General features: G+C 43.0%; 1 protein-coding gene across 1 annotated transcript in view; it reads left to right on the forward strand.

Annotated features, from left to right (window-relative positions):
• MOV10 (Mov10 RISC complex RNA helicase) overlaps positions 1 to 19,939 on the forward strand; it is a 349,433-nt gene extending 329,494 nt beyond the window's left edge. The window contains exon 20 of the mRNA XM_053706650.1: positions 18,806 to 19,939. Coding sequence (XP_053562625.1) covers positions 18,806 to 18,870 — 65 coding nt within the window. The 3' untranslated portion in view covers positions 18,871 to 19,939. The remainder of the gene's footprint in view (positions 1 to 18,805) is intronic.
• Positions 19,940 to 21,990: the final 2,051 nt, after the last annotated feature.

Raw genomic sequence — 21,990 nt, forward strand, 5'->3', positions numbered from 1 at the left:
AGTGGGAACTCCATCCGGAAATCTTTGCCCAAATCACTCAACTGTGGGGCATTCCAGACATGGATCTGATGGCCTCTCGTCAGAACTTCAAGGTTCCTTGCTACGGGTCCAGATCCAGGGATCCCAAGGCGACTCTAGTAGATGCACTAGTAGCACCTTGGACCTTCAAACTAGCTTATGTATTCCCGCCGTTTCCTCTCATCCCCAGGCTGGTAGCCAGGATCCATCAGGAGAGGGCGTCGGTGATCTTGATAGCTCCTGCGTGGCCACGCAGGACTTGGTATGCAGATCTGGTGAATATGTCATCGGCTCCACCATGGAAGCTACCTTTGAGACGAGACCTTCTTGTTCAAGGTCCGTTCGTACATCCGAATCTGGTCTCACTCCAGCTGACTGCTTGGAGATTGAACGCTTGATTTTATCAAAACGAGGGTTCTCAGATTCTGTTATTGATACTCTTGTTCAGGCCAGAAAGCCTGTAACTAGAAAAATTTACCACAAAATATGGAAAAAATATATCTGTTGGTGTGAATCTAAAGGATTCCCCTGGGACAAGGTAAAGATTCCTAAGATTCTATCTTTTCTCCAAGAAGGATTGGAGAAAGGGTTATCTGCAAGTTCCTTGAAGGGACAGATTTCTGCCTTGTCTGTGTTACTTCACAAAAAGCTGGCAGCTGTGCCAGATGTTCAAGCCTTTGTTCAGGCTCTGGTTAGAATCAAGCCTGTTTACAAACCTTTGACTCCTCCTTGGAGTCTCAACTTAGTTCTTTCAGTTCTTCAGGGGGTTCCGTTTGAACCCTTACATTCCGTTGATATTAAGTTATTATCTTGGAAAGTTTTGTTTTTGGTTGCAATTTCTTCTGCTAGAAGGGTTTCAGAATTATCTGCTCTGCAGTGTTCTCCTCCTTATCTGGTGTTCCATGCAGATAAGGTGGTTTTACGTACTAAACCTGGTTTTCTTCCGAAAGTTGTTTCTAACAAAAACATTAACCAGGAGATAGTCGTGCCTTCTTTGTGTCCAAAACCTGTTTCGAAGAAGGAGCGTTTGTTGCACAATTTGGATGTTGTTCGCGCTCTAAAATTATATTTAGATGCTACAAAGGATTTTAGACAAACATCTTCCTTGTTTGTTGTTTATTCTGGTAAAAGGAGAGGTCAAAAAGCAACTTCTACCTCTCTCTCTTTTTGGATTAAAAGCATCATCAGATTGGCTTACGAGACTGCCGGACGGCAGCCTCCTGAAAGAATCACAGCTCATTCCACTAGGGCTGTGGCTTCCACATGGGCCTTCAAGAACGAGGCTTCTGTTGATCAGATATGTAGGGCAGCGACTTGGTCTTCACTGCACACTTTTACCAAATTTTACAAGTTTGATACTTTTGCTTCTTCTGAGGCTGTTTTTGGGAGAAAGGTTTTGCAAGCCGTGGTGCCTTCCATTTAGGTGACCTGATTTGCTCCCTCCCTTCATCCGTGTCCTAAAGCTTTGGTATTGGTTCCCACAAGTAAGGATGACGCCGTGGACCGGACACACCTATGTTGGAGAAAACAGAATTTATGTTTACCTGATAAATTACTTTCTCCAACGGTGTGTCCGGTCCACGGCCCGCCCTGGTTTTTTAATCAGGTCTGATAATTTATTTTCTTTAACTACAGTCACCACGGTATCATATGGTTTCTCCTATGCAAATATTCCTCCTTAACGTCGGTCGAATGACTGGGGTAGGCGGAGCCTAGGAGGGATCATGTGACCAGCTTTGCTGGGCTCTTTGCCATTTCCTGTTGGGGAAGAGAATATCCCACAAGTAAGGATGACGCCGTGGACCGGACACACCGTTGGAGAAAGTAATTTATCAGGTAAACATAAATTCTGTTTTTCGTCCCTTTCGCAGAAACGGACCAGCCTCAAGTTCTACATCCTCTAAGCAAGAGGGTAATACTTCTCAAACCAAGCCAGCCTGGAGGCCAATGCAAGGCTGGAACAAAGGTAAGCAGGCCAAGAAACCTGCCACTGCTACCAAGATAGCATGAGATGTTGGCCCCCGATCCGGGACCGGATCTGGTGGGGGGCAGACTTTCTCTCTTCGCTCAGGCTTGGGCAAGAGATGTTCTGGATCCTTGGGCCCTAGAAATAATCTCCCAAGGTTATCTTCTGGAATTCAAGGAACTACCCCCAAGGGGAAGGTTCCACAGGTCTCAATTGTCTTCAGACCACATAAAAAGACAGGCATTCTTACATTGTGTAGAAGACCTGTTAAAAATGGGAGTGATTCATCCTGTTCCATTAAGAGAACAAGGGATGGGATTCTACTCCAATCTGTTCATAGTTCCCAAAAAAGAGGGAACATTCAGACCAATCTTAGATCTCAAGATCCTAAACAAATTTCTCAGGGTTCCATCGTTCAAAATGGAAACCATTCGAACAATTCTTCCTACCATCCAGGAAGGTCAATTCATGACCACGGTGGATTTAAAGGATGCGTATCTACATATTCCTATCCACAAGGAACATCATCGGTTCCTAAGGTTCGCCTTTCTGGACAAACATTACCAGTTCGTGGCACTTCCATTCGGATTGGCCACTGCCCCAAGAATTTTCACAAAGGTACTAGGGTCCCTTCTAGCGGTGCTAAGACCAAGGGGCATTGCAGTAGTACCTTACTTGGACGACATACTGATTCAAGCGTCGTCTCTGCCACAAGCAAAGGCTCATACGGACATTGTCCTAGCCTTTCTCAGATCTCACGGGTGGAAAGTGGACGTAGAAAAAAGTTCTCTTTCTCCGTCAACAAGAGTTCCCTTCTTGGGAACAATAATAGACTCCTTAGAAATGAAGATTTTTCTGACAGAAGCCAGAAAATCAAAACTTCTAAGCTCTTGTCAAGTACTTCATTCTGTTCTTCTTCCTTCCATAGCGCAGTGCATGGAAGTAATAGGTTTGATGGTTGCGGCAATGGACATAGTTCCTTTTGCGCGAATTCATCTAAGACCATTACAACTGTGCATGCTCAGACAGTGGAATGGGGATTATACAGACTTGTCTCCGACGATACAAATAGATCAGAGGACCAGAGATTCACTCCGTTGGTGGCTGACCCTGGACAACCTGTCACAAGGGATGAGCTTCCGCAGACCAGAGTGGGTCATTGTCACGACCGACGCCAGTCTGGTGGGCTGGGGCGCGGTCTGGGAACCCCTGAAAGCTCAGGGTCTTTGGTCTCGGGAAGAATCTCTTCTACCGATAAACATTCTGGAACTGAGAGCGATATTCAGTGCTCTCAAGGCTTGGCCTCAGCTTGCAAAGGCCAAATTCATAAGGTTTCAATCAGACAACATGACGACTGTTGCGTATATCAACCATCAGGGGGGAACAAGGAGTTCCCTGGCAATGGAAGAAGTGACCAAAATAATTCAATGGGCGGAGAATCACTCCTGCCACTTGTCTGCAATCCACATCCCAGGAGTGGAAAATTGGGAAGCGGATTTTCTGAGTCGTCAGACATTTCATCCGGGGGAGTGGGAACTCCATCCGGAAATTTTTGCCCAAATAATTCAATTGTGGGGCATTCCAGACAGCTCTAAAATTCTACTTAGAAGCTACAAAGGATTTCAGACAAACATCTTCTTTGTTTGTTGTTTATTCTGGTAAAAGGAGAGGTCAAAAAGCAACTTCTACCTCTCTCTCTTTTTGGCTTAAAAGCATCATCCGATTGGCTTATGAGACTGCCGGACGGCAGCCTCCTGAAAGAATCACAGCTCACTCCACTAGGGCCGTGGCTTCCACATGGGCCTTCAAGAACGAGGCTTCTGTTGATCAGATATGTAAGGCAGCGACTTGGTCTTCACTGCACACTTTTACCAAATTCTACAAATTTGATACTTTTGCTTCTTCTGAGGCTATTTTTGGGAGAAAGGTTTTGCAAGCCGTGGTGCCTTCCATCTAGGCGACCTGATTTGCTCCCTCCCATCATCCGTGTCCTAAAGCTTTGGTATTGGTTCCCACAAGTAAGGATGACGCCGTGGACCGGACACACCTATGTTGGAGAAAACAGAATTTATGCTTACCTGATAAATTACTTTCTCCAACGGTGTGTCCGGTCCACGGCCCGCCCTGGTTTTTTTAATCAGGTCTGATGAATTATTTTCTCTAACTACAGTCACCACGGTATCATATGATTTCTCCTATGCATATTCCTCCTTTACGTCGGTCGAATGACTGGGGAAGGCGGAGCCTAGGGGGGATCATGTGACCAGCTTTGCTGGGCTCTTTGCCATTTCCTGTTGGGGAAGAGAATATCCCACAAGTAAGGATGACGCCGTGGACCGGACACACCGTTGGAGAAAGTAATTTATCAGGTAAGCATAAATTCTGTTTTTTCTTTTCAAAACCCCAACTGCTATGTAGGATCCCCCCTTAGCCCCCAACCTCCCTGACCCTCCCCCCAAACAGCTCCCTAATCCTCCCCCTCTACCTTATTGTGCGCCATCTTGGGTACTGGCAACTGTCTGCCAGTACTCTGTTTGCCATAAATGTTTTATTTGTTCTGTAGTGTAGCTGCCCCTCTTCAATAGCCAACCCCCACCCCCTCCCAGATCACTTAGATAACCCCCCTCCCTCCTATCTCCCACCTTACCCTCAGCTACATATACATTGTCCCATACTGTAGCTTCATGCCCCCCCCCCCCGCGTGTGATCCCACCCCCCTGCGATGAACTTCTCTCTTCGATGGCCGCTTCCACCGGGTACGTCCTTGGTCTTTATGGACATTTTTTTTGTAGGACGTACCCTGTACGTCGTTGGTCGTTATGGGGTTAAATACTTCCTCCACTACCTTCATCCCCCAGTCATTCTTTGCCTTTCGTCACAGGAGGATGGCAGAGAAGTGTCGGAAGATTCGTAGTAGTAGTAATGGAGGGTAGTACTTTTCGAAATGGGACTGGAGTTTTAAGTAGTCTTGTCAGCCTCTCAGTGAGAGCATTAACAAATGTTATGGTCTGGAGATGCAGGGAGAGTCTTTTTGCGAAACCATCCAGACTCGTATTACAGCTCCTTAAAGGTACATGAAACCCAACATTTTTCTTTCATGATTCAGATAGAAAATAGATTTTTAAACAGCTTTCTAATTTCTATTATCTAATCTGTTTCATTCTCTTGGTTTCATTTGTTGAAGGAGCAGCAATGCACTACTGTTTTTTAACTGAACACATGGGTGAGCCAATTACAATCAGCAGCCACCAATCAACAGCTAGAACCTAGTTTCTCTGCTGCTCCTGAACTTGCCTAGATAAACCTTTCCGCAAATAACAAGAGAAGGGAGCAAATTAAATAGAAGTTAATTAGAAAGTTGTTCAAAATTCTATTTTCTATCTGAATCATAAGAGAGATTTTAGTTTTCATGTCTGTTTAAGCAATCAGTGTTGACGAGTTTCACTGCCTGCTTTCTACCACTCAAGACCACGTCAGGAGCGATGCTACAACACTGTCAAACTTGAGAGGCCGTGTTCCTGTTCCACAGCATAGATTCTGGTAAGATCATTTCATTTTTTATACATTTATGATAACGCAAGAAGACAGGGTCACAGTGAATCAAGGGTTAATATCTCTGGAAGTGGATTATTGAACGGGGAGGGGATTTATACATGATTGCTTTGTGTTTCTAGCTGCGACATGTGTGAAATGTGGCTCTGGCAATGTGTGAACAGTCAGGTTCTTCTTTTGTTTTGATTAAAGGGATACTGAACCCAAATTTTTTCTTTCTTGATTCAGATAGAGCATGCAATTTTCTAATTTACTCCTATCAATTTTTCTTCATTCTCTTTCTATCTTTATTTGAAACAGAAGGCATCTGAGCTAAAGAGCCAGACAATTTTTGGTTCATGACACTGGACAACAGTTGTTTATTGGTGGGTAAATTTATCCACCAATCCGCAAGGACAACCCAGGTTGTTAACCATTAATGGGCCGGCATCTAAACTTACATTCTTGCTTTTCTAATAAAGAAAATTTGATAATAGGAGTAAATTAGAAAGTTGCTTAAAATTCCATGCTCTTTCTGAATCACGAAAGAGAAAAAAATTGGGTTCAGTGTCCCTTTAACTGCCCAACCTGTTTAGTTTGGCGTGTTTTTTCTCGGCTGCAGGGGCGGTCCTGCATGGCACTCCATGTGACCTGGTGTGGCCTCATTATCTTCCTTTTTCCTGACAGTCGGTTGCAGGAGACGAAGTGGTTTCTCTGTGGGCCTTGGTCATAGGAGGTGGCGAGTGCCCCGGTGATTGGGGGTATAAAGGTGCCATTTTTTTCTATAGTCCATATTAAAGGCGCAAGCTATGGAGGACTCTGATGCGTTGTAGGGTACTCCCTCTTTGCCTAAATCTAATGCCTGTGTTTATTGTGAGGAGGCTACGGTATACCCGCTTGCTCAACTATGTTCCACAAGCCTTGGTAAAATAGGGATATCTAAAAAGAACAAGATGTTTAGTACCACTGAGCCGTCCACCTCTGAGGGGGTCTCCGTCCCGCGAGGTGCATTCCCTACAATCATCTCTGATTACACATGCAGCTCCCCGCTGTACTACTAATCCTCCTGTGGGAGGGGCCCTGCGGCCGCCATATTTTGCTGATCAGTTGCAAACGGCGGTGTCTGCGGCCTTCAGTGCTTTACCTCGCCCTGCTAAGTGCAAGCGAAAGGTTAAACATTGCTATCCTTCCCAGGGGTCATCTACTCCGTTGGATGTATCTGAGACTAGATTATCTGCTGATGAAGAAGACTCCGATACTTCGGAGGACTCTCTCTGGGTTGGAATCTGCTGCCTCTAAACCTCCGGCTGTGGAGGAACCAGACTTTAGGTTTAGGATTGAGCACTTACGGCTTTTATTAAAGGTGGTGTTGGCTACTCCTGAGGTTCCGGAACCAAAGTTACCCAACAAACCTATTCCTGAGCTTGATAAAGTTTACAAAGACAGGGTAGTGCCCCCAGACTTTTCCGGTTCCTGTAAAGATGGCAAATATTATTAAAAATGAATGGGAGAGACCTGAATCTTCTTTCTCCCCTTCTTTGTTTTATAAATTGTTAGCGGTTCAGCACACAGGGTTCTTATTTCAGCCTGCAGCCGTGGTCACTGCGGTGGCGGGAGCCGCTACCTATTGGTGTAACTGTCAGATATGATCGAGGTGGAAACTCCCATCGATGAGATATAGGCAATTATTAAGGCCCTGAGGGTAGCTAATTTGTTTATCTGTGATGCAAATATGCAGATTAGTCGCTTGAATGCCAAGACACCAGGCTTTTCTGTTCTGGCCCGGAGGGCTCTGTAGTTGAAGTCGTGGTCTGCTGACATGACGTCCAAATCTAGATTACTCTCCCTTCCATTTAAGGGGAAGGTTCATTTCAGTCCAGGCCTGGACTCTATTATATCCACAGTCACGGGGGCAAGGGTGCCTTTCTACCACAGGATAAGAAGAATAAGCTTAATGGTCCTAATTTTCGTCCCTTTCATTCGGACAAGTCCTAATGACAGCAGCCTGCTGCAAAGCCCGAGCAGTCCAAGGGATTTTGGAAACCATCTCAGTCTTGGAATAAAGCCAAGCAGAACAAGAAGCCCGCTGAAACAAAATCAGCATGAAGGTGCGGCCCCCAATCCATCTCTGGATTTTGAAGAGGGCAGACTATCTCTTTTTGCAGAGGCTTGGATAAGAAATGTGCAGGATCCTTGGGTTCTGGAAGTTATTGCCCAGGGTTACAGGATAGGTTTCAAATCTCACTCTCCCAAGGACAGATTCCTCTTGTCAAATCTATCGCCAAAACCAGAGAAACGAGATGCCTTTCTAGAGTGCATAAGGAATCTCTCTCCTCTCTAGGACTAATTGTACCAGTACCTCTAGCAGAAAGAGGTCTAGGGTACTAGTCAAACCTTTTTGTGGTCCCAAAGGAGGAGGGTACGTTTTGCCCGATTTTAGACCTAAAGTGCTTAAACAAGTTTCTGTCGGTTCCATCGTTCAAGATGGAGACAATAAGGTCTATTCTGCCCTTAGTTCAAGAGGGACAGTTCAGGACTACGATAGACTTAAAGGACGCTTACCTTCGTGTGCCAATACACAAGGATCACTTCAAGTTCCTAAGATTTTCCTTTCTGGACCAGCACTTCCAGTTTGTAGCTCTTCTCTTCTGTCTTGCTACTGCTCCAAGAGTCTTTACAGGTTCTGGGAGCTCTGCTCGCGGTAGCGAGATCCAGAGTTGTTTCAGTAGCGCCTTATCTGGACGACATCCTGGTTCAGGCTCCGTCCTGTCGGCTGGCAGAGGACCATTAGATAGCTCTTCTACGTCTTTGATCTCATGGATGGAAAATAAACTCAGGATAGAGTTATCTGGTTCCCAGTACCAGAGTGGAGTTCTTGGGCATGATAATAGACTCCATATCCATGAAGATATTCCTGACAGACCAGAGACGTTGTAAAATTGCCTCCAGCTGTCTTGCCCTTCAGAACTCCTCAAGGCCATCTGTGGCCCGGTGTATGGAGGTGATTGGGCTCATGGTATCCAGCATAGATGTCATTCAATAAGTCAGGTTCCATCTCAGACCTCTTCATCTGTGCATGCTGAGGCAATGGAACAGGTGATTCCTTAGATCTATCCTAACAGATTTCCCATCTATCCCTTTTTTGGTGGCTCTGTCCAGATCGGCTGTCCCTAGGGACATCCTTGTCACCATCCTGGGAGATTGTGACTATGGACGTGAGCCTCTCAGGATGGGGAGCTGTTTGGGGTGGCAGGAAGGCACAGGGCAGGTGGAATCGAGAGGAGTTGCTTCCTCCGATCAACATCCTGGAACTTCGAGCGATCTTCAACACTCTGAGGGCTTGGGTTCGTCCCAGTTTATCAGATTCCAGTAGGACAACATTACCTCGATGGCTTACATAAACCATCAGGGGGAGAACGAGAAGCTCCCTAGCCATGAGGGAAGTATCTTGGATTCTGGAATGGGTGGAGACCCACAACTGTTCACTGTCAGCGATCCACATTCCGGATTTGGACAACTGGTAAGCGGATTTTCTCAGCAGACAATAGTTTCATCCGGGGGAATGGTCTCCGCAAACACCTCTGGATGAAGAGATTTGCAACAGATGAGGGGTCACCTGAGATGGATCTCATGGTGTCAAGACTCAACTTCAACTGAGTCTTGTGGGTATCCCTGGCATAAGATCAAGGTATCCAGGATACCTTCCTTCCTCCAGGACGGTTTGGAGAAGGGACTTGCCGCCAGTTCCTTAAAGGGACAGATTTCGACTTTATCTGTGTTACACAGGAAGCTCGCTGCGCTTCCTGATATTAATTCTTTTGTTCAGGCTCTGTCTAGACTCAGGCCTGTGTTTAGACATTCCAGTCCGCTCCTTCTTGGAGTTTAAATTTGGTTCTTAAAGTTTTGCAGAGGGCTCCGTTTGAGCCCATGCATTCAGTTGACATTAAATTACTGTCTTGGAAGGTTCTTTTTCTACTGGCTATTTCTTCGGGACGCAGAGTCTCTAAGATGGCGGCCTTGCAATGTGAGCCATCCTTCTTCCTAGTTTTTCATGCTGATAAGGCTTTTCTTCACACTGGGTTGGGTTTTCTCCCTAAGGTTGTTTCTGATCGCTACATCAATCAGGAGATAGTGGTTCCTTCCTTGTGTCCTAATCATTCTTTTTTGAAGGAACGGTTACTTCATAATTTGGATGTGGTTTTCGAGCTTTGAAATTCTATCTTCAGGCTATGAAGGATTTCAGACAGACTTCAGCATTGTTTGTTGTCTATTCAGGGAAACGCAAAGTGCAGAAGACTTCTTCCACTTCCCTATCTTTTTGGCTGAGGAGCATGATTCGCTTGGCTTATGAAATAGCGGACATAAGCCTCCTCAGAGGATTACAGCTCACTCAACTAGAGCTGTGGCTTCTTCTTGGTCCTTCAAGAATGATGCCTCTATGGAGCAGATTTGTAAGGCGGCTACCTGGTCTTCCTTGCGTACTTTTTCAAAGTTTTACAAACTTGATATTTTTTTTCGGTGGGAGTAGCTTTTGGGAGAGGTTTTGCAGGCTGTGGGGCCTTCACAATAGGGTCCGCCTCTTTTAACCTCTCATTTTTCTCATTTAGTGTCCTCTAGAGCTTGGGTATTTGTTTCCCACAAATAACGATTGAAGCCTCATATTAAGATGTTAAACATAAATTATGCTTACCTGATAATGTAATTTCCATCTGAATGAGGAGAGTCCACGGCCCCCGCCCGACAACATTAAATGCACGCTTTGCAAAATAACCACTGTAAATCCTCCGGCACAATTATGTAATTTCTGCCTAACTTATGTCCTGAAGTCTTATTCAGGAGGTCCAAGCGGACAAACCGCGGGAGAGCTCACCCATGCCCTGTCTCCAGCAGGTCCTTCTGCGGCTTCTCGAACTTCGGCTGACTCAGACATCCCTGTCCAACAGCCTTGGAATGTGGCTTCAGTTGTCAGAGCAGCCCGACCCTGGCCTGGGTCGGCCTCTTACCCAATGACCTCACGGCCCATATACAGGCTGCCGTCTGCTGCCCTAAGTGCTAGCCAGGTATCGGGGAAGAGGAAGAGAAAAGTTAAGCACTGTTCTCCAGCACATAGCCCAGGTGTTGTGGCGGAGGCCATGACAGATAGTTATGGACAAACTTCGGAGGATGAACCCTTAGCTCTGAAGGAGAACTCCCTCTAATCACTCGGAAGGAGAGTCAGAAGAGAATTTTTAGGAGTGTACCATTAGGTTCAAAGTGGAGCATCTCAGACTCATGCTGAAGGGTGTTCTCTCTACCCTAGGGCTTCCTGTGGCAAAGGCACCTAAGGAGGAACAGCTTCTGAGATTTCAATCAGTTTTTAGGCTTAGGGCCCCGGACGATTTTTCTGTACCCCTGTTATCTCCGAAATTATCTCCAAGGAATTTGAGAAGCCTGGTATTCCTTTTCCCCTGTCGTGGCATTTAATAGATATTTTCATGTTTCTGCTTCCCACGCAGAAGTTTGGAACAGTGTCCCTAAAGTGGATGGTGCTATATCCACATTGGCACGGATCACTATTCCGCTTTAGGACAGCACTTCCTTTAGAGATAGTCTTGAAAGAAAACTTGAAGGATATACCTCAGAGTTTCTCCAGTCTGGAGCCCTGTTTCAACCTGCAGTTGGAATAGCTGCAGTCACAGGGGCCGCCAAGTTCTGGTGTGAATCTTTAGCATACCTGATTACTGTGGAAACTTCCCCTTCCTAGACTAGCACAACCAGTTTGTGGAGCTGGACTGGCTACAGTACCACGAGTGTTCACCAAAGTGCTAGGAGCTCTGCTGGCTGCGGTTCGCCTGCAGGGGATCAGAGTAGCTCCTTACCTGGACGATATTCTTGTTCAGGCTCCATCCTTACCAGTGTTTAAGGACTACACGCAGAGGTTACTCTTGTGTCTTCAGGCACACAGTTGGAATGTCGATTTGAAATAGACCTCCCTCCGTCCTGGCTACGAGGGTAAACTTTCTGGGGCAATCATAGACTGTCAGATTTCTGCCCTTTCTGTTTCGTTTCACAAGAAATTGGCTAGTTTGCCAGATGTTCAAGTGTTTGTTTCAAACCTTCTGTCCCCCCAGACCCTAAATTTAGTTCTTAAGGTTCTTCAGATGGCTCCATTTGAGCCTCTGCATGCTGTTGATATGAAGTTACTTAGAAAGTGTTTTTTCTTTTGGCTATTTCCTCTACTTGCAGAGTATCAAAGTTTTCGGCTTTGATGTGTTATCCTCCGTATCTGGTGATTTATCAGGATGAGACTGTGTTGAGGCCTCAACAATGTTTTTCTAACGTAGTGAATGCTCACAACATCAACTAGGAGATTTGTGGTTCCTTTACTTTGTCCTAATCAGTCATCCTCCAAGGAGAGATTGTTACAAAATTTTGATGTGGTCAGAACGTTGAATTTCTACCTTCACGCTACTAAAATTCCGTCAGCCTTCTTCTTCCTTCATCCTTTTTACTGGTAAGCGCAAGGAGCAGAAGGCCTCAGCTGTAACCATTTCCTTTTGGTTGAGAAGTCTGATTCACATGGCATGCCAGGAAGGGGTCAGGATCCCCCTTCAAGAATCACAGCACATTCTACTTGTGCAGTGTCTACTTTAGACTTCATGATTGAGGCCTCAGAAGAACAGGTTTGCAAGGCTGCAACTTGGTCTTCATTGCACACATTCACAAAGTTCTATAAATTTGATGTTTTTGCCTCAGCAGAGGCTTCCTTTGGGGGAAGGGTTCCACAAGTGGTGGTGCCTAGTAATTAGGGCTGCCTTTTCCATACTTTTTCCCTCCCAAACATTTGTGAACTCCACAGCTTGATTATTGGTTTTCCATTGGTTAAGAATGTTCTCATGGACTCTGCCAATAGAAGGAAAATACAATTTATGCTTACCTGGTAAATTAATTTCCTTCTTGGCAGCGACAGTCCAGGACCCCGTCTAAATGTGTAACGGCTGCAATTGTTTTTTCTTTTTAAAGACACGATGAGTCCACGGATTTCATCCTTGTGGGATTTCACCTCCTGGTCAGCAGGAGGAGGCAAAGAGCACCACAGCAGAGCTGCTATATATAGCTCCTCCCTTCCCTCCCACTCCAGTCTTTGTCTTTGCCTACGTTAGTGATAGGAAGAGGTAAAGTGAGGTGTTAGATTAGATTCTTCAATCAAGAGTTTATTATTTTTAAAGTAGTGCCAGAGTGTGCTGCTTTGTTCTAGGGTGTAGCCTAGTCCATATCAGTCTCTGTAGTAGAACTTTTGGTGGCTTTAAAGCAATAGGAACTGGTGGGACATAATTTTCACTGCGCCTCCTATACATTTATGCTGCCCTAATCCGGATAGCCTAAGCACATTTAACTCAGGCTTATCTTATTCCACAGGGCTATGGGAGAGAGAGGACCTCTTAAACCTGCTGGACTGTCCTGCTGTTGGACAGCATTCAAGGTAAGTGCTAACTTTATTATTTTCTGGGGACATCATTCTCTCAGAAGAAAGTGAGTACTACATTACTGACAATCACATATCAAGGGTTAAGATAATAGATTGGGCTCTTTATTGTGATGGGACTGTGATCTCTTCTTGAGGGAGAGGTCTATGGCAGCCATTTTATACAGGCACTGGGGCTGGATAGGAGACAGTGTTATTTTACTCCTGGCGGTTTTAACATAAAATATGCCGACCGGGAGAGGGTTTCGTTTTTTCGACGCCCACGATGGGCGGATCTTAATGCTGCGCGCCACTTTCTTTGCACTTGTTTTGTGTCTCACTCGGTCCTCATTTTGATTGGATCCATCTGCGCATTTGGCCCTAATGTGGCAGGTGCTAAGTGCATAGTCTGGCGGATCTTAGCGTTGCGCGCCATGCCTGTAAAGCTCTGAGGGGTTCTCCCGGCTTTTTTAACATTGCACTATACTGACCGGGGGAGAGCTCCGTTTTTGAACGCCCACGATGGGCAGATCTTATTGCTGCACGCTACTTGATCTGTGCTGGTATTGTCACTCATGGCCCCGTCTTGAGTGATTATTACCATCTGCGCAATCTGCCTTAATAGATTAAGTGCTTAGCGCATAGTTGGGCTTTACTGGAACCGGAGGAACAGTTTTCCTCCTGCTACGTTCCGGATTGTTGCTGCACAAGTGAAGGCTAAATAGTCCTGGTGCAGAGTGGCAGTTTTAAATTGTATACATATATTTGGAATTATTATTTTTTTTTCCATCAGTCTCCCCTTTTGCAGCGACTGCAAAAAACAATAATTCTAATACGTTCTGCTGTTATATTATATATCTAGCCTACAGACACATATATTAGAAGGGCAGATGGGTACCTCAGCATGGTTTAGCTGAGGCGTAGTTAATTCTACATTGTGCAGTATTGTGGAGACTATCTGACTTCTCAGCTGGGTCAGGCAAAGGTGTAAAGAGGGTTTATCTGTGTTGGAAATCCTCACATTCTTATCCTGAATTTTCTGTCATTAAATAAAATGAATAAGTTATTCTTCTACATTTAAGGAGACAGTACCGGTGGTTATGTGTGGAATATAGACATAACCCTTAATACAATTTAAGTATCTGCCTTATATGTGTCAGATTGAGGAGGTGTTCAAAAGATTTTATAACACACATGCAGTGCCCTGCGGTTCCTCACAAACTCCATCTGGAGTTGCTACGCAAAACATTGCTTCTTTTATGTCATGGCGATATCTTTTAATAAAGTAACGTTTATAAGTGTCTTTCAGAAGATTAAATTTTAAAAGGTATTTTTTTTTTTTTTTTTTTTTTAAGAGACCGTAACTTTTTTATGTATTACTTTTTGTTGTGGAATTCCAACTGTTCTTTTGTGTAATTCATCCTTTGTGACTCAGAATGAATCAAGATGCCCTGCTAGGGGTCCCTTGTTTTTTAGGATGGATACCATTGTGGTACTACCAATCCTTTCTATTTTCTCATTTTTGAGAGATCTTTAATTTGATAAAGATAGTCTTGTCTAAACCTACTCCTGTCTAGGAAACAGTGACGCTGATCAAGATATGCTACAAATTCCAAAAAATTTATAGTCTACATGCAGTGCTCTGCGTTTCCTCTTTTACTCCTTTTGGAGTTATTTTGTATTTGGCAGCCAGCTGTGTGCATTGCCATCGTTATTAGTGCGGCGGCATATTGCTTTGATGTGCTATCTGAGGCCCTCAGGACTGAGACTTCTCTGGATGAGATCCAAGATAGGATAAAGGCTCTCAAACTTGCAAAGGCCTTTATTTCTGACGCTTCCCTTCAAGTTATCAAATTGGGAGCGAAGATATCGAGTTTTTCTATCTTGGGCCGCAGAGCCTCATGGTTAAAGCCCTGGTCTGCGGATGTGTCTTCTTAGTCTAAGCTTCTATCCATTCCATTCAAGGGAAAGACTTTGTTCGGACCCGATCTGAAGGAGATTATTTTTCACGGGAGGTAAGGGTCATCTTATCCTGCAAGACAAGAGAAATAAACAAAAAGGATTACAAAACAATTTTCGTTCCTTTCGTAATTTCAAGGTAAACTCTCCCTCTTCCTCCTCTGAGCAGGAATAGTCCAAACCTACACGGTGACCCAACCAGTCTTGGAACAAGGGAAAGCAGTCCAAGAAGCATGAAGGGTATACCCCCGATCCGGGACCGGATCTTGTAGGGGGCAGACTTTCCTTCTTTATTCAAAGCCTGGGTTTGGGATGTCCAGGATCCCTGGGCAATAGAAATTGTGTCTCGGGGATACAAGCTGGAGTTCACGGTTTTTTTCCTCCCAGAGGCAGATTCCTATTTTTGAGATTATCTGCAGACCAGACGAAAAGAGAGGCGTTCTTACATTATCTAAAAGATCGCTCCGCTCTGAGAGCGATTGTTCCCGTTCCATTTCTGGAACAGGGACTGGGGTTTTATTCCAATCTATTTGTGGTTCCCAAAAAGGAGGGAACCTTCAGACCAATTCTAGACCTCAAGAGCCTAAACAAGTTTCTCAGGGTACCATCCTTCTAGATGGAAACTATTTGTTCCATCCTACCATTGATCCAAGAGGGTCAATTTATGACAGTGGATTTTAAGGATGCATATCTACATGTTCCTATCCATAGAGATCATCAAAAGTTCCTAAGTTTTGCCTTTCTGGACAAACACTTTCAGTTTGTGGCTCTTCCTTTCGGGCTGGCTACGGCACCCAGAATTTTCACAAAAGTTCTGGGGTCTTTGGCGGTTCTAAGACCCCGGGGCATTGCGGTGGCACCTTATCTGGATAATAATCTAATCCAGGCGCCATCTTGTCAACAAGCAAAGTCTCATACCGACATTGTACTATCCTTCCTGAGAACTCATGGATGGAAGGTAAATCTAGAAAAGAGTTCCTTAATCCCGAAGACAAGGGTGACTTTCTTGCAAACTCTAATCAATTCTATATAAGTCTGGAAATCAAAGATTCTAGATACCTGTCGAGTCCTTCAGTCCAATCCTTGGCCGTCAGTGGCCCAGTGTATAGAAGTAATCAGACTGATGGTGGCGGCAATAGACATCATTCCGTTTGCTCGGTTTCACCTCATGTCTCTGCAGTTAAACATGCTCAGGCAGTGGATTGGAGATTATGCAGACTTGTCTCCTCGTAAAACCTGGAACAGGAGACAAAGGATTCACTTCAATGAAGGTTGTCTCTGGATCATCTTTCCCAGGGAACATGTTTTCGCAGACCGTCCTGGGTGATTGTGACAACAGATGCCAGCCTCTTCTAGGGTGGGGAGCTGTCTGGGGTTCCCTAAAGGCTCAGGGAGTGTGGACTCAGGGCGGAGTCTGTTCTTCCTATAAACATCCTAGAACTGAGAGCGATCTTCAATGCTCGCCTGGCCTCAGTTAGCTTCGGCCTAGTTCATCAGATTCCAGACGGACAACATAACGACAGAGGCTTACATCAATCATCAAGGAGGAACAAGGAGTTCCTTAGCGATGACCGAGGTAGCCAATATAATCCGGTGGGCGGAGGCCCATTCTTGCCATCTGTCAGCGATCCATATGCCAGGGATGGACAACTGGGAGGCGGACTTTCTGAGCAGACAAACTTTTTATCCGGGAGAGTGGGAACTCCATCCGGAAGTGTTCTGCAACCTGATTCTCAAATGGGGTCGGCCGGAGTTGGATCTCATGGCATCTCGTCAGAATGCCAAGCTCCCGAGATATGGGTCGAGGTCCAGGGATCCCCAGGCAGAAGTGATAGATGCTCTGGCAGTTCCTTGGTCCTTCAATCTTGCATACCTATTTCCTCCGTTTGCGCTTCTTCCTCGAGTCATTGCCCGAATTAAACAGGAGAGGGCATGAGTGATCCTCATTGCTGCTGCGTGGCCTCGCAGGATTTGGTATGCAGATCTGGTCTGCCACCTTGGAGACTTCCGTTGAGGAAGGACCTTCTCATTCAAGGGCCCTTCCTTCACCCAAATCTAGTTTCTCTGAAGCTAACTGCTTGGAGATTGAACGCTTAATTCTATCCAAGCGGGGGTTTTCTGATTCGGTCATAGAGACCATGATCCAGGCTTGTAAACTTGTGACTAGAAGGATTTACCATAAGATATGGCGTAAATATCTTTATTGGTGTGAATCCAAGGGCTACTCATGGAGTAGAGTTAGGATTCCCAGAATTTTATCTTTTCTCCAAGAAGGATTGGAGAAGGGTTTATCGGCAAGTTCCCTAAAGGGTCAGATCTCTCGGATCTCTTTATTACACTAATGTCTGGCGGATGTCCCAGATGTTCAATCCTTTTGACAGGCTTTGGTTAGAATCAGGCCTGTGTTTAAACCAATTACTCCTCTATGGAGTCTGAATTTAGTTCTTAAAGTTCTTCAAGGGGGTTCCGTTTGAGCCTATGCATTCCTTTAGATATTAAGCTATGTTGGAAAGTTTTATTTCTTGTTGCCATTTATTCAGCTCGAAGAGTGTCTGAACTTTTGGCATTACAACACAATTCTCCTTACCTTATTTTTCATTCAGATAAGGTAGTTTTACGTACTAACCTAGGGTTCCTTCCTAAGGTTGTTTCAAACAGGAACATTAATCAGGAAATTGTTGTTCCTTCCTTGTGTCCTAATCCTTCTTCTCAAAAGGAACGTCTTTTGCACAATTTGGACGTGGTCCATGCTTTGAAATTTTATTTACAAGCGACTAAGGACTTTTGTCAGTCGTCTTCTTTGTTTGTCGTTTTCTCTGGGAAACGTAAGGGTCAGAAAGCTACGGCTACCTCTTTCTTTTTGGCTGAAAAGTATCATCCGTTTTGCATATGAGACTGCTGGACAGCAGCCTCCTGAATAAGTTACGGCTCATTCCACTAGGGCTGTTGCTTCCTCATGGGCATTCAAAAATGAAGCTTCTGTAGAACAGATTTGCAAGGCTGCAACTTGGTCCTTTCTCTCTTCACACTTTTTCTAAATTTTACAAATTTGATACTTTTGCCTCGGCTGAGGCTGTTTTTGGGAGAAAGGTTCTTCAAGCAGTGGTGCCTTCCGTTTAGGTTCCCTGTCTTGTCCCTCCCTTATCATCCGTGTACTCTAGCTTTGGTATTGTATCCCACAAGTAAGGATGAAATCTGTGGACTCATCGTGTCTTTAAAAAGAAAATTTATGCTTGCATGATAAATTTATTTCTTTTTAGACATGAGTCCACGGCCTGCCCTGTTCTCTGAGACAGGTTATTAATTTTTGTAAACTTCAGATACCTCTGCACCTTGGCTTTTCCCTTCTCTTCCTAACTTCGGTCGAATGACTTGAGTGGGAGGGAAGGGAGGAGCTATATATAGCAGCTATGCTGTGGTGCTCTTTGCCACCTCCTGCTGACCAGGAGGTGAAATCCCACAAGTAAGGATGAAATCCGTGGACTCATTGTTTCTAAAAAGAAATAAATTTATCAGGTAAGCATAAATTTTCTTTTTTGCACCTCTGTACCCCTTGTATCTCCACTTTTTTCATTATTCCCGACTGTACTACAGAGAGGGTAGGGGAAGTGGGAGGGATATTTATAGTCTTGTTTGGGGTGTCTGTCTCCTCCTGGTGGCCAGGTCGAGTAATTCCCATAAGTTAAGAACTTTCTCGTAAACTCACTGCCAAGAAGGAAATTAATTTATCAGGTAAGTATAAATTTTATTTTTGAAGAAAATACAAGTGAGAATACCCTTTTTACCCAGTTTAGTTATTGTCTATGAAGTGTTTGAATAAGCTTTGTGCATTTTCTACTACTAATTAATTTTGATTATACTTACACTGCTTTCTTGTAACATTCCAGGAGAAGACACTGGGGAGAGTGTTATTCAACAGCAGGAAGAACCATCCTGGAGACATGAACATTAATATCTTGTTACCACACCCCCCAATAAACTTTTCTTAACTGGGCAGTGTCTCCATGAGATGCTCGTACCATTTTTTTTTTCTGTGCACCTTCTAGTTTAGATAAATAGTTTGTATGTTTTTCTACAAAACGTCCAAAAATATTATCTAGATGTTTTGCAAAATATGCAATGTTGTGTTTTTTGTTTTTTTATAAATTAAATAAGGCTACATAAATAAGTTTATTAAAGCAGAAATCCTATCTTCAATAGCATTTATGTCTGGTTCTCTTTAACTGAAATTGTCTTTGTATAAATATTTGCACTATAAAGAATTGGTCTTCCTGTAAAATGAAAAGGTATTTAAAATAATCATCATCTCAAATTGGTGCTTTAGATTATGTAAATTAATTATACAATTAGATACCATTTTTAAAGTATCATTTTTATAGCTTATGGTCTGTAATGTATTACACTTTATGTACCTAATGTAAATTAAACATGTGCGACCTCTCATCACGTGTAGGGCTGACGTCTGTGTCTTAGCCTGCCAGTATGTTCTATGTCAGCTATTTCAATGTGTGATGCACCTATTCACTGCTAAGGGATGTAAAAGTCAACAAAATTAATGTGCATTTTTAAGAATATTATTTTTAAGCATAAAACAATACTTGGCTATCAAGTTATTTAAATTAAACTAATTAATTAGTCCTATTCAATCTGTAGCTGATGTGGAAGAAATCCACTGGACGGTGGGGATTTGGAAGGCACTGCTTAGGTGGCTTCCAAACGAAGCACAAAATATGTCCCTTTAATAGAGGATAGTTTTTATGCCTTTAAATTATTCTTTTAAATTTACCTTAAGTGGTTTAGACTTTTATATCCTTTTTTTTTTTTTTTTTTTATTACAAATGCACAATGGAAATGTATAATGAAGATAATTCTGCAAATTATTTTTTTATGTAAATTATGTGGTGCCTTAATTTTGTATAAAATTTAAATTTAAAATGAATCTTTCATGATATTTTTGGAAGAAATAGTTGAAACTATTTGTAATACATATTTTGCTAAATAAAAGTTAATATTAAATGTTACATTCTGGGCTATTTTCATATTCATCTTTCTCCCTTTTTTTTTTTTCTTTTTTTTTTTTTGCTGATGTTTCCTTAATGATATGCCAGATTGGCTAAGCCTTACCAGAGCCTTAGCCAATCTGGCATATTATTAATTGAAATGTTTTTTTATTGAACATTCTTCTCAATACACAATTTGTAGCAATGAAAATACAGCATATAACATACAAATAGTTCACATTTCTTCAAATCAAAATCATATACTTCTTTCTTTGTGAGATTGTAGCATCTCCATGCTAATTACTCCTTTAGCCGCTCTACATTGTGTATTTCAAGCTAGAGCGCTAAAAAGAGCACATATTTATACTCTAAATGGTCCACTTAAAAGAATATTTAACAATCAATAAACAGAACAAATATAACCAATAAATTAATTCACTGTACGCCTTCACTTAATTATTTATCTTTAAACACCTCTTAATACCTGTATATTGATGAAGTGTCCACTGAGCTCATCCCCACTTAACACAAAAAAAAAGGGGGGGGGGGGAATGAGAATCCAGTAGAACCAAACTTTATTAAAAGACTCCACTGAATCTTGGACATATGCAGCTGACTCGTACATACGGAATATATTCTTAATCTTCCCAAGCACTTCCGTCTATTCAGGTACTCCCATTTTCCAATACTTAGCTATAGATATACGGGTCACTGTACACAAAATTCTGATAAACGTGTTTATGGTTGAGTTAAATCTCGGATCTCTATCATTTAGCAAAGCCTGCATCAGAGTTAATGTTACTTGGTCATCTAGAATGATAGTTAACAACTTAAGAGATCAAGCCATACCCTCTGTACTTTAGGGCACTCCCACCACATATGGAAATATGCACCTAATTGTAAACAACCCCTATGGTAAAAAGTTCCAAAGATCCAGCATCTGGGATTCACACAGTGTGCAAACTAAGGGGCACTGCACAATACCCCCAGTAAAGGTAACAAACAATTGATGGTCGCACCACCAAGTTACCAAAAATAGTGCTTTTATTGAGCCAAATACAAAAAATCAGCAACGTTTCGGACAAGTGTCCTTAATCATGCATAGTTAAACAGACACTGATTCCATTCTTAAATACCTAAATAAGTCCCACCTTCCAAGTTAATTAAATCACCTGTGTATAACAGGTACAATACCTTTACCAAATACTACCACCTAGTGGTCATACAAAAAATCACAAGCAAATATTTTTTCTAAAACAGAGAATTTACACATAGCCAGAATATATATATATATATATATATATATATATATATATATATATATATATATATATATATATATATATATATATATATATATATATAACAACAATTAAAATTATGGGGAGGCGAAAAGTGAGTTTAAAATCCTCCACTAAATGCAAAATATAGAGAAAATAACTCATTGTGTAAACCATTTACAAATCTAAACAAGTCAGAAGACTTGCTTTAATCCCAGAAACTCTCTGACTACACTGTTTCCAATGCAGCAAAGGAATCTGGGTAAGATATGCAAATGAGGTTCACAATGACACACTTTTTTACTTTTAGCCTGCTTTTTAAGACAGACTTCCCTTTACGCCATAGCACTGCTGCATTACACAGCTTTTATGCTTAGCTAGGGTTAGTACAGTGATTCAGACCAATCCCAGGACAGCTGTTTCGTGGTTATTGCCACTCATCAGCTGGGAGTAGGTTGAATCACTGCTTGGAAAAGTTCATTTCTGGGGGAAATTCAACAACAATTAAAATTATGGGGAGGCGAAAAGTGAGTTTAAAATCCTCCACTAAATGCAAAATATAGAGAAAATAACTCATTGTGTAAACCATTTACAAATCTAAACAAGTCAGAAGACTTGCTTTAATCCCAGAAACTCTCTGACTACACTGTTTCCAATGCAGCAAAGGAATCTGGGTAAGATATGCAAATGAGGTTCACAATGACTCACTTTTTTACTTTTAGCCTGCTTTTTAAGACAGACTTCCTTTTACGCCATAGCACTGCTGCATTACACAGCTTTTATGCTTAGCTA

The sequence above is a fragment of the Bombina bombina genome, chromosome 3 (genome assembly GCF_027579735.1).
Source record: "Bombina bombina isolate aBomBom1 chromosome 3, aBomBom1.pri, whole genome shotgun sequence".
NCBI classification, from domain to species: domain Eukaryota; kingdom Metazoa; phylum Chordata; class Amphibia; order Anura; family Bombinatoridae; genus Bombina; species Bombina bombina.